General features: G+C 37.2%; 1 protein-coding gene across 1 annotated transcript; it reads right to left on the bottom strand.

The window, feature by feature from the left end:
- Nucleotides 1-7,501: 7,501 nt before the first annotated feature.
- Nucleotides 7,502-9,661, bottom strand: LOC129940444 (splicing factor Cactin). Its single transcript, XM_056048790.1, has one exon. It carries the CDS (start codon nucleotides 9,523-9,525, stop codon nucleotides 7,681-7,683), a length of 1,845 nt encoding a protein of 614 aa, XP_055904765.1. The 5' UTR covers nucleotides 9,526-9,661; the 3' UTR covers nucleotides 7,502-7,680.
- Between the last annotated feature and the right edge of the window lie 1,704 nt (nucleotides 9,662-11,365).

Here is an 11,365-nt window from a genome sequence, read left to right as displayed (position 1 = left end):
CGCAAATTAGGTGCGCGAACAGATATGCCCACAGAACAGTTTTACACGGTGATAGACATATATTTGACCCAATGAACATTTGCACATTGTGTAATACATATGAAGATGATACAATTGAACAATCCTTTGAGGAAGCCCAATTTTGAATGCAGTTAGAAACCACTTCCTATCCCCTATGAACTTAACTGACATGAATAGTATAATGAAAGTTGAAGATCAAAACGTTGCACTGAATATATACAAATATGTTACAAACTCGCTTAACTTAAGAGCTTTTATCCTTAACGAATGATAAATCCAGGTTTCAGGTTAAGTAATAAAAGTAATTAATTTTTGTATTTTCTTTATAATTGTTGCTTCATATCTTACCTTATTGTTATGTTAGATGAATTATAATTATATTGCACTTACCTTATGAAATAATGTAATATTTACATATTGCCAATCAATTTGTAAAAGCTAAGCTTATAAACAAATAAACATATCTATCTATCTATCATAAAGAATACACATTTTATGGTCACACGCCTTAAAAAATCTCGGGGAAAAAACTTACTACCATTGCGTATAAACTGTAATATCCTTTCCTGCTAAGATACTGATGACACAACTCAATCGGAGCAACGATTCCTATAAGGGTTCCGTCGACGCATTCTATTACTTCTGGTAACCTGGCCGTTAAAAAAAAGTAGTTTCGTGCGTTTTGTTTCTCATCGGATGAAATGCTGAGACAGATCTAGGTTGGACATAATTTGTCTCCAATTACACACACAAATTGTTTTACTACTAAGGAAACCGAGGATTGTGACAGGCCTAAGTCAAAATCTTTTCCTACTGTACCCTGATAACTCCCACTAGCAAAAAATCTAAGAGCAGAAGCTAATTATAGTATAGCAGGATTAATGAGGTGCTTGCATTTTTAAATTTGCCTTACAACTTGTTTAAAACGAATACAAAAACTTCCTTATTCAGTCGAAAATATGATCTGGAACTTAAGGAATTAATGAGAATTAAAAGAACTTCCAGTAGGTGCAAAATATTTGTTTTACTTAAGAGATGATTAGAGAGCTCCAAGAAATTAAAGTTGTCTTGAAATTTCATGACTTACAGTTTATTTATGCCTGTTATTTTTTTTATGGTAGCACTGAATTTCGAACTCGAATTGTAAAGTTCGCCAACCGTCCGTGGTACATAAGTCGAATGTGTAATTTCGCTAATGAAAATATCTCACTTCGAACGTTCGACCATAATAGGGGTAATTAATACAAAATCAAGTCATGTTTGTTTAGAAGACAAAAAGTCAATAAAAGACGATTTAGTGGGCTTTGGATCCGATCTGGTGGGCTAAAATTGGCATCGATTTTATTCATAAATTTATATACACTACATCAAATTGCACGTACAGCAACTGAAAATAGAGGGTTTATGAACTTCGAACCACCAATGTGAGCTTATTGACTTTATTTGTCCATTTATAATATATGTATACTAGCAAATGCAACAAAACTATAAGCTTTTCCTCATATTTGTTACCGTTAGTAGAGAAAGCATCAAAGAAGTCGAAAAACTTGTTTTCGAGGATGCCCGAATAAAGGTGAAAATGATGGCAGAGATCACCAAGCTTTCGACTGGTACCATTCACACCATCCTTCATGACCATCTTAACCTTTCAAAGGTCAGTGCAAGGTGGGTGCCACGAATGCTCAAAGCGCCTCAGAAAAAAGTGAGAATCGCATGCTGTAGAAAGCTTTTGGAGATGTGTAGTGAGAACGCGGACGGTGTTATGCATCGGATTGTTACTGGGGACGAAACATGGGTTCACCACTATGACTCTGAAAGCAAACAAGAGTCCATGCAGTGGCATAAAAAAGGAACAGACCCCCCGAAGAAGTTCAAAGTCACTCCGTCTGCCGGGAAGCTCATGGCCACAGTTTTTTGGGACTCAAAGGGAATCTTACTCATTGAGTACAAAAAAAAAGGTGAAACCATCAACGCCAAATCCTACGCTTCCACTTTGCATAATTTGCGGGAGGAAATTAAAAAGAAAAGACGGGGTAAACTCGCAGGGGGTGTGTTGCTTCTTCATGACAACGCTCCTGTTCACACGGCGCGAGTTTCCAAGGCTGCTGTGCGAGATTGTGGTTTTGCAGAAATTCAACATCCACCCAATAGTCCAGACCTTGCCCCTAATGATTACTTCCTGTTTCCGGATTTGAAAAAATGTCTTCGTGGAAAAAGATTTTCGGATGATGAAGAACTCAAGTCGACAATAAATGGGTATTTTGCAGGGAAAGAGGAAACTTATTTTTTTGAGGGTTTAAAAAAGCTTATCTCAAGATGTAACAAATGCATTGATGTTGGGGGAGATTATATTGAAAAATAAAAACAATTTAAATTGGATTCGCATTTTCCTTCATATCGATACCAAGAATATTTTGAACGCCCCTCGTACATTAAACAATGGATGGAAAAAGTTATGCTGAGATGTCGTCAACTATTGGTAGAACACGGTCAGTAGGTATGTATTAAAAAATTATTTGAAAAATTAAGGTTTTGAAGTGGCCACAGGAAAAGGTCGAAAATAAATATTAGACGATCATATGGAACGGAAAATTGTAGGAATGATAAAGACCGATCCCAAGTTAAGTGCTCCTAAAATATCTGTTGACAGTTTAGGAAATCATGGAATAATGCTTAACTCTCAAACTGTTCGAAACTTTCTGCATTCAAAGGGATATAATGATCGCACGGTACAAAAAACCTTTATTTCAAAAGTAACCGTTTCGAAACGCTTGAACTATGTATGGGTATGCATACGTTTTGAAAGCAGGTGAATTAGGGAAGAATGTGTTATTCCTTAACGAGAGGATGTTTAATGTCTTTGAGTCGGACGGTCGCGGATTTGTGTGAAGGAAACCAAACCAACATGTGAAAAATTTGCATCAAACGGTGAAACATGGAGGAGGAAACGTTATGCTCTGGGAAGCTATATGGGGTATAACTTTGTGGTAAATTTAGTTTTTATAGAGACAACAATCCAAAACCAAAAACAAATACATATTTTTTTTTCTGATTCACGATCACCTTGGGGTTATTAGTACCCTTTATATGTTTATATTTAAGCGTTAGGAAAATAGGGAAGGATTTAAAAGGAGATACCGGTGTACATTGGTCTTAAAGTTCTGAACATCAAAATGGGAGGGAAAAACAGAGTTGGCCAAAGCATCCACATTCTCTAAGTGCGATTTAAGAAAGAATCTCTACACTTTACAGTACGCCTGAAATTGAGCTCAAGGGTAAACTGATGAGCATTCCTAGAAGTGCGAGTTGGTTAAGGGGTCGAATGCTTAAACAACGAAAGGCATGAAACATTGCGGCGGTGTTCTAGCGATGTAAATGTTTCGATTATAGTTCTGTCGCCTATCATTTTTAAAGCCCTTTTTTGAATTCTATCTAAGAGATTTAAACTTGTTTTGGGGGCACCTGCCAAGATATGCGCATTATATTCAAGCTTTGGACGGATGAAAGCTTTGTAGATTATAGCCAGATCAGAAGGGGTGAAAAATGTCTTGCATGGTCGGAGAAATCCTAAGCACCTGGCAGCATTTTTGGCGATATCGAATATGTGATCATTGCATAAAAGGTGATCTGTAATACACATACCGAGTACTGATAGTTGATTGGTTTCCTGGATGCAAGTGCCACTCATAGATAGTGGCATCGAGGGTGCGTTACGCTTTAACCACAGGAGATAGCATTGAGTTTTCGAAGCATTAAATTGTACACGGTTTTTGATTCCCCATTGGACAATGCTGTCAAGATCAGAATTTAATGAGCTTATCATACGCTGCCGTTGATGTTCCACATCCGAAGAACCAGGATGTAAATCTAGAAACGAATATGAAAAGCTGAGGGTACTGTCGTCGGCGAAACAGTTTAATGGATTAGAAGTGAAAGACAAAAGATCGTCTATGAATATAAAGAAGAGAGTCGGAGACAAATCGGAGCTGAAAAAAAATGCTGGGGGACACCAGCATTTATTTTATGAATTTCAGACTTGAAAACCATCTAATACAACTTGTATTGAACGGTTATGAAGGTAATTTCTAATCCAACGAGGAAGAGATTCACCAATACCAAAAGCACGCATTTTCGATAAAAGAGTTTGGTGCCAAACTCTATCAAATGCTTTTGAAATATCAAGTGCAATAATCTTACTTTCTCCAAAACGATGAAAAGATTTGTTCCACTGTTTGGTGAGATGAACCATGAGATCACCAGTGGACCTATTGTTACGAAAGCCATACTGTCGGTCGTTAAGAAGCTTCCGTTCTTCAAGATATTTCTTAAGCTGAAAAGTAATCAGCGTTTCCATGACCTTAGAAAGAAGGGACGTAAGTGCGATTGAACGATAGTTTGAGGGGGGGAGGATTCACCATTTTTAGGGACAGGCTGGACAAATCCAGTTTTCCATCCGCTCGGGAAGAGACCTGAAGAATAGGACAAATGAAAAAGCTTACACAGTAGTTTTGTCAGGTTTTCTGGCCAGCGGATTTGTGTAGTCTTTCAGTACTCTTGCGACTGCACGAGTGCGAAAGAAGATTCGACCCATAGAATCATTTACGCTCTCAAGAAGAGGAGGACTCATGACACTATCCGCTAGCTTCGAATTAACAGCAAAATGTGCTGTAAGCAAATTGGCTTTATCAATCGAGCTTACATAGGGATTGGAACCGAGGAAGACGTGGTGTTTGGTACGTTCTTTACAAATGAACAGAAATTTGTACTACCTTTGGGACATTGTAGTATTTTTTGCTTTAATTTCTGATCATGCAAAAATTTGGTTCATCGAATATGACTATTACAATAATTACAAGTTTAGGATAATTTGAAGGCCAGCGCTTTAAAAATTGGCTTAAAAGACGACTTTTTGCTAGTGCAAGACAACGACTCTAAACATTCCTCAAGCATAGTAAAAGAGTGCCTTCTATATAAAGTTTAGTCCGAAATGCCTCATTCTCACCAATCTCTAGACCTAAATCCCATTGATTTTTGGAATTATTTAGGATGAAGGTCCGAAAACCAAAAATAAGCTATAAGAACCAGCATGGAAAATGGAACAGAATTTTACCTTAAATCACTTCAAAACTAATTCTTTCCATAAAGAATCGCTATCAGGATGTAATAAGCGCAAAAGATTATCAAACTCAAAAACTTAAATATCTACCGGTCAAAAGTTTGAGACCACCTCTGAAATATCGAGTTTTAACCCCTAAACTGAAGTTTTAGGAAAAAAGTTAATACGTGAAAAAAGTGAAGAGCATGTCTAGTTGCAAATGATAGAAAAATATAAACTAGTTTTGTACTAAACATAAATTATTTATTTAAAAAAGCAATAAAAGCTCTAAAATGAGTCTTATCAAAAAACTCTTTTTTAAATTCAATAATTTTTTTTACAATTCTGGGAAATCTTCTTACAACGTTTTGTATTTTTTCTTATGGAATATTATTCCAGCAATTTTGTAGAGTTTCCCAAAGAGCAGATTCCGATGTTATGTGGTGATTCCGGACATTTCTGTCAAGCTCTTCCCATAAGAGCTCAATGGGGTTAATATCTGGAGACTGCGGTGGCCATACCATTACTTTTAGAATTTTACTCATCTTCTTTTTGTTTCAGGTATCCCCGGCAAAGTTTTAAAGTGTGTTTCGGGTCATTGTCTTGCTGGAATACAAAACCTTCACCCATTAATCGGAGTCCAGATACCAAAACGTGGTCTTCCAATATTGTTTTATAGACTTCTTTATCCATTCTTCCGATGTACACTCTGCGATTTGAGCCAAATATCTCAAACTTGGACTCATCGCTCCATAAGACTCTGTTGAAGTCTTCATCTGTCCAATCCTTATGGGTTTTGGCTCATTCCAACCGTTTGATCTTGTTTTGGGGTCGTAGAAATGGTTTCTGCACTGCAACGCGTCCAAAAAGTCCAGCATGGCTTAGCCTTCGTTGTATCCTTGATACAGATAATGGTTCTTCCCGGATTTCATTGAGCTGGGTGCGTATTTCTGGTGCTGTTTTCTTCCTAGAACGCTTGCTTATGGTGATGATATGGAGATCTTCGGTTTTCGTCATAACTCTAGGTCGTCCTGACCTCGGTTTATCCTTAAAACCGACGGTACTAGAGTAACGCTGTATGGTCCTGTGAACTGCTCCTTTGGATATCTTCAATTTTGTAGCGATTTCTCTTTGCGAAAAGCCCTCTTCAATAAGGGTCATAATCGCACATCGAGTTTCAATAGTTTATTCCTTAACTTTTCACATAAAGCGAACTTTGTTTACTGGAGAAGATCACAGTCTCAAATAATTTTAAATTTGATCAAACTGAGCATTACATACAAAATCCTGAATATGTAGGTATTCAAATTTTACATTTTTTTACCCTTTAATATTACCCCACTCATAAAAAAATTCCAAATTGAATGTAAAAAGTCATACAAAATAAAAACTATGGGAAACCCAAATAGAAGCCAAAAACCCAATACTGTTTTTTTTACCTTTTTTTTACAAAATTCCTCATAATTTACAGAAAAAGATTAATATCTTGGGTTCTTTCACTTGCACCTTTTATAAATGGTCTAAGTTAACAATGCAGGTAACAAAATCCTATATTCAACCCAGGCGCCAGGTACAAATAAAGCAACCCTTTGAAGGTGGTCTCAAACTTTTGGCCGGTATTGTAATTAACTGTATGTGCAATTTTTGACCTTTTTTTCCTCATGAAGTTTGTACTAATTTCTTTCCACGAGCGGCACTAGCATCCAGGAAACAAATCAAAATCATGTATCACAGATCATATCTTATGGAATGATCACATATTCGATATTGCCAAAAATACTGATAGGTTCTAAGGATTTCTTTGACAGTGCAAGAAATTTGTCACCCCTTATGATCTGGCTACAAAGCCTTCATCCGTCCAAAGCTTGAATATAATTCGCATATCTGGGCAGGTGCCCCCAAAACAAGTTTAAATCTCTTGGATAGAATACAAAAAAGGGCTTTAAAAATGATAGGCGATAGAACTATAATCGAAACATTTACATCGCTAGAACACCGCCGCAATGTTTCATGCCTTTCGTTGTTTTGTCGATACTTTTACAAACAATGTTCTGTTGAACTAGCCAGTTGCATTCCACCCCTTAAACGATTCAGCTGTAATACTCTCACTTCCAGGAATGCTCATCAGTTTACCCTTGAGCTCAATTTCGGACGTACTGACAAGTAAAGATATTCTTTTTTTAATCACACATCGAGAATTTGGAATGCTTTACCCAGCTCTGTTTTTCTCTATCATTTTGATATTCAAAACTTTAAGACCAATGTACATCGGTATCTCCTCTTTAATCCTTCCCTACTATCCTAAAGCTTGCACTATGTTTAAACTTATGCTGATTGTATAATTAACCCCTTGAGTTCCCGTTAATTATAAAAGAAAAAGAAATATAGGTTAGTATGTCACTGTCTTGACGTATATTTTATTATTTATTAATATTACATAAATGTACATAATAATAACTTAAAAACTATAGCGCTTGCATGCAGCGTTTTCTGTTCTATGTGAAATATTTGATGGTGCAAAAAATAAAATGATACACAAACAGACCTCTGTCTTTTCGGTTGGTTTAACGACGATATCTGTAACGTTTGAAGTGAAACCACAATTGAAATATATTATTCTGGAACTGGCATCGGAAACCACGCTTGTAACTGAATTCCCACTCTCGATTCACAATTTTAAATGCTATATCTTCATAAGGTGGTCCAGCATGAAATCTCAGAACAGCAAAGTCATTATTATCGGCACACGTTGTCAGGAAGTATTGCGGAGTGCAGCCCTGATTTATTAAGTCCGGATAGAATATATTGAATTTGTAACCCTGAACGATCTTGGGAGGAGGATTGTCCATATCGTAATGGGTTTGGTTGTACTTATTCCATTCGAATCCTGTGTGGACTCGATTGAAGTATCGAGGCTTCCTGGGACGATATTTATCTGACCACAGATAAACCTGTGATTCGAGTTTGGTTTCAACCGAAAATACCGCCTCATCATCGGTCATGCCCTTCCGGGCTTCCTCGTGAAGTAGCTGATCCTCTCGACTCATGGCATTCTCGGCGAAGCTCGCCTGGACGAGTGATTTTCGCAGTGCTTCTATTTTCTCTTCAGCCTTCTTCGCTGAGATTACTTTACCACTTTCGACTTCGTCCATTGTTAGGTATGGAGGACTGTAGCATCCGTCATTGTAGAGGTCCAAGCATGCGTCTGAAGGAGGTTCGTCGGTAAGTTTGGTAGCGTTTTCGTCGTCTGCTTCGTCATCGTTGGTGTCATCAGCTGAGTTGGGGTCCAATTTCTCATCAACATTCGAATTCGAATTTACAAAAGTAGATTTTGGAGTTGGTTCGTCGAAAGATGAGTTCTTCAACAACTCCAGCTTTTGTCTGAGGTTTACTTGATGTTTATCTCGCAATCTTGCCCTGGCCATGTGGGCCTTTAACTTGGACAACAAACTCTCCCAGTAGCTTATGTCGACGCCATCAGTTTTCCTCATTATCTTGGTTTCGATCTTGTTCCTTAGCTCATCCAGCTGCTGGGCAGACTTGCCTCGAAATACATCAGACACTTCCTTTGATACACTCTTGTGTATTCCTTCCCTCCTGCCGATTTGAGTGTCGTCCTCAAGGCCAAGTTTAATTTTGCGGAGTTTCTGGAGTTCATCGTTGGCAATCTCGGTCATGTCAGTCCAAAAGTCTGAATTTGATCCCTTCTCCAAATCTTTGTACACCTCAATATCTACCAGGAGATCCTCTAGATCTTGAATATCCAAGCCATTGAGAAAGGTGTACGGTTCGTGCATCTGCATCTCGATAGTTTGTTCCAAGTTGGAATTGGAAATGTATTGAGCGAGTAAGTCAATTGGTTTCGCTCTTCCATCGCGAATTCGAATGGAACTACGTAGACGGGCCTGCTTCAAATGGAACATATCTTCCTGTTTTTCCCACTCTTCAAACTTTGTAGCTTCCCGGGAACGTTGCAGCATCTGCATTTCTTCTTCGCGCATTTGTTTCTCCATTTCCCTCTTTATGCGCCTCTTTTTCACCTTCTCGAGTTCCTTCTTATTTTCAACTTGTTTCTGGCGATGCATCACTTCCACGGCTTCGGGGGCAACATTCTTGAAGCCTTCTTTTTTGAGTTTCTTGTTCCAAACGAAGGTCGATGTTAAATGGGCATCACCGAAGGGATTATCCTGGTTAGTGTAATGTTGGTATTCGGTGTCCCAACCCATTCGTTCGCGACGTCTAGCTTCTTTGGCATTTTTTTCCTTTAAGCGACGTGCACGTTTCTCACTTGGTGTTTCCTTGGATTTTAATTCTTCTTTATGGCGTTCTCTTTCGAGAGCTTCGTTTATCCTTTTACTTTCTAGACGCTTCAATAACTTGAGGTCTGACGACGATGTCGGTGGGTCCATTGTGCGGTTTAATGGACAATTGTGTCCCTGTAGCTACAGTTTTAATAATCCTCAATTTCTTGAATTAATAAGATAAAGAAATAGAAACTTTTCATTTGCAAAAACAATTGAAAAATGACCATTGCCAGAGATCAAAGATATTTTATTATAAAAAAGAAGATGTCAAGCTTTATACGTTTCAGCTTCGAACAGGGATGTTTAACAAATTGCATTGCTAAATGCAGTGACAGCCTCATTTTAAACACCGCTCACACTGGACTGTTAGTTAGTTTCATCTTTAATATTTTTGGTTTGGTTATTAAATTGGAATAAGAATTAGTGATAAAACTTTGAAATTAATTGAATGAAAAGAGAGAATGACATTTCGGTCAATCTCAAACTTGGTATCAATTTAGTATCATCAGGTCTGTGGTGTTATTAGAATATGAATCCAAATAAACTTTTTTATTAAAAATAATTCCTGCACAGTAAAATCTTCAGTTTCTTCAGATGTTAATTCTCATAAATGATACCAACGCGAAGTTGATTTCTTAACAGCAGTCCACATCTTGTTAGTCAATGAATCAAAATCTAACTAGTGGTTCAACAGTCAACAACGAAATCAACGAGTTAAAATTGCTAACCAACGAGTACAATGGTCAAAAAATACCATGAACTTGAAAACACATTTTTTGTTATTCTCACAAATATTTGTATTTATAATTTAGCATTTTTATTTATAGTGACATTAAAGATGAAATCTCCTAGCCTCTAAAATTGTTGGGTGATCTTTTTTTATAAATTTTTTTTTATAAAAAGGAGCAAGAAACAAGTTGAATGCTAATTGGCGAAATAAATATGTCATTGTATGAATAGTTAAAATTATCTGCAAAGATATTCTGCAGGATGGGGTTGTCATGATGCTGCAGTGCAGTGATTCTTCTTTTAGAGAGTATATATAAAATATAAGTAATTCATTAGGGGATCAATTCCTGATTCCTCTTATAACGTTTTATTGCTATGCCACTTCCCTGATGGTCTTCGTCTTTTTAAGACACAATTTTTTATTATTTTTCTCTCAAACCTTTGTAATTCCATTGCGACATTTGGGGTTATATAAAACCACAATAAGAAACCATAACAAATAAGAGGGCGAAATAGTGTTTTTTACATTAGTAATTTAGTTTTTTTTCAACCTCATTTTAGTTTTGCAGCTGCAGCTTTGCTGTTGCGCAGGGCTACTCTAGCATGTGGAATGTTATTTCCTTCTTTCCTTTCCTTCACGTGCGGCTAGATGATGCCCCCTACCAGAGGCATTACGAAAGCAAATAAAGTCACATATCTTAAAATTGGGTTTGATTCCCCATTTCTTGTAGTACGGAAGAACTTCGTTTAAGCGGGTTCTTACATGACTCGGAGCCTCATGGGAACTGAATAGCAATGTGTCGTCTGTATACAGAATTGCTTCAGAAGGATTAATTTGGATGGGAAAATCATATAAGTATATATTGAAAAGGAATGGGACTAAAATAGAACATTGGGGGACTACAGCAAGGACTGGGATAGAGCCTGACTTTGTATTTTCAAAATAAATCTGTGTGCTGCGGTTAGATAAGAATGACCGGATGATTTTAATTAATGTTTTTGGAAAATTGAGTTGATTGAGTTTGTAGATGAGGCCTTCGTGCCAAACCGAATCAAAACGCTTTATTTAAGTGGAGAGCTTAAGCAACTGCCCTTTTTTAATCTTAGATTTTTAAGGATGTGATTTTGCTGTGAAAGAAGTGCGTGTTCAGTCGAGTGTTTATGTTTAAATTCGAATTGCTGGTATTGAGTAAGCTGAGGGTCTTCAAAAGCGTTC

The sequence above is a fragment of the Eupeodes corollae genome, chromosome 1, assembly GCF_945859685.1.
Source record: "Eupeodes corollae chromosome 1, idEupCoro1.1, whole genome shotgun sequence".
Lineage (NCBI taxonomy): Eukaryota > Metazoa > Arthropoda > Insecta > Diptera > Syrphidae > Eupeodes > Eupeodes corollae.
This window is presented reverse-complemented; position numbering and strand designations above follow the sequence as displayed.

Coding starts and splice junctions, on each gene's coding strand:
- LOC129940444 (XM_056048790.1), bottom strand. CDS start 9,525: ATGGACCCACCGACATCGTCGTCAGACCTCAAGTTATTGAAGCGTCTA.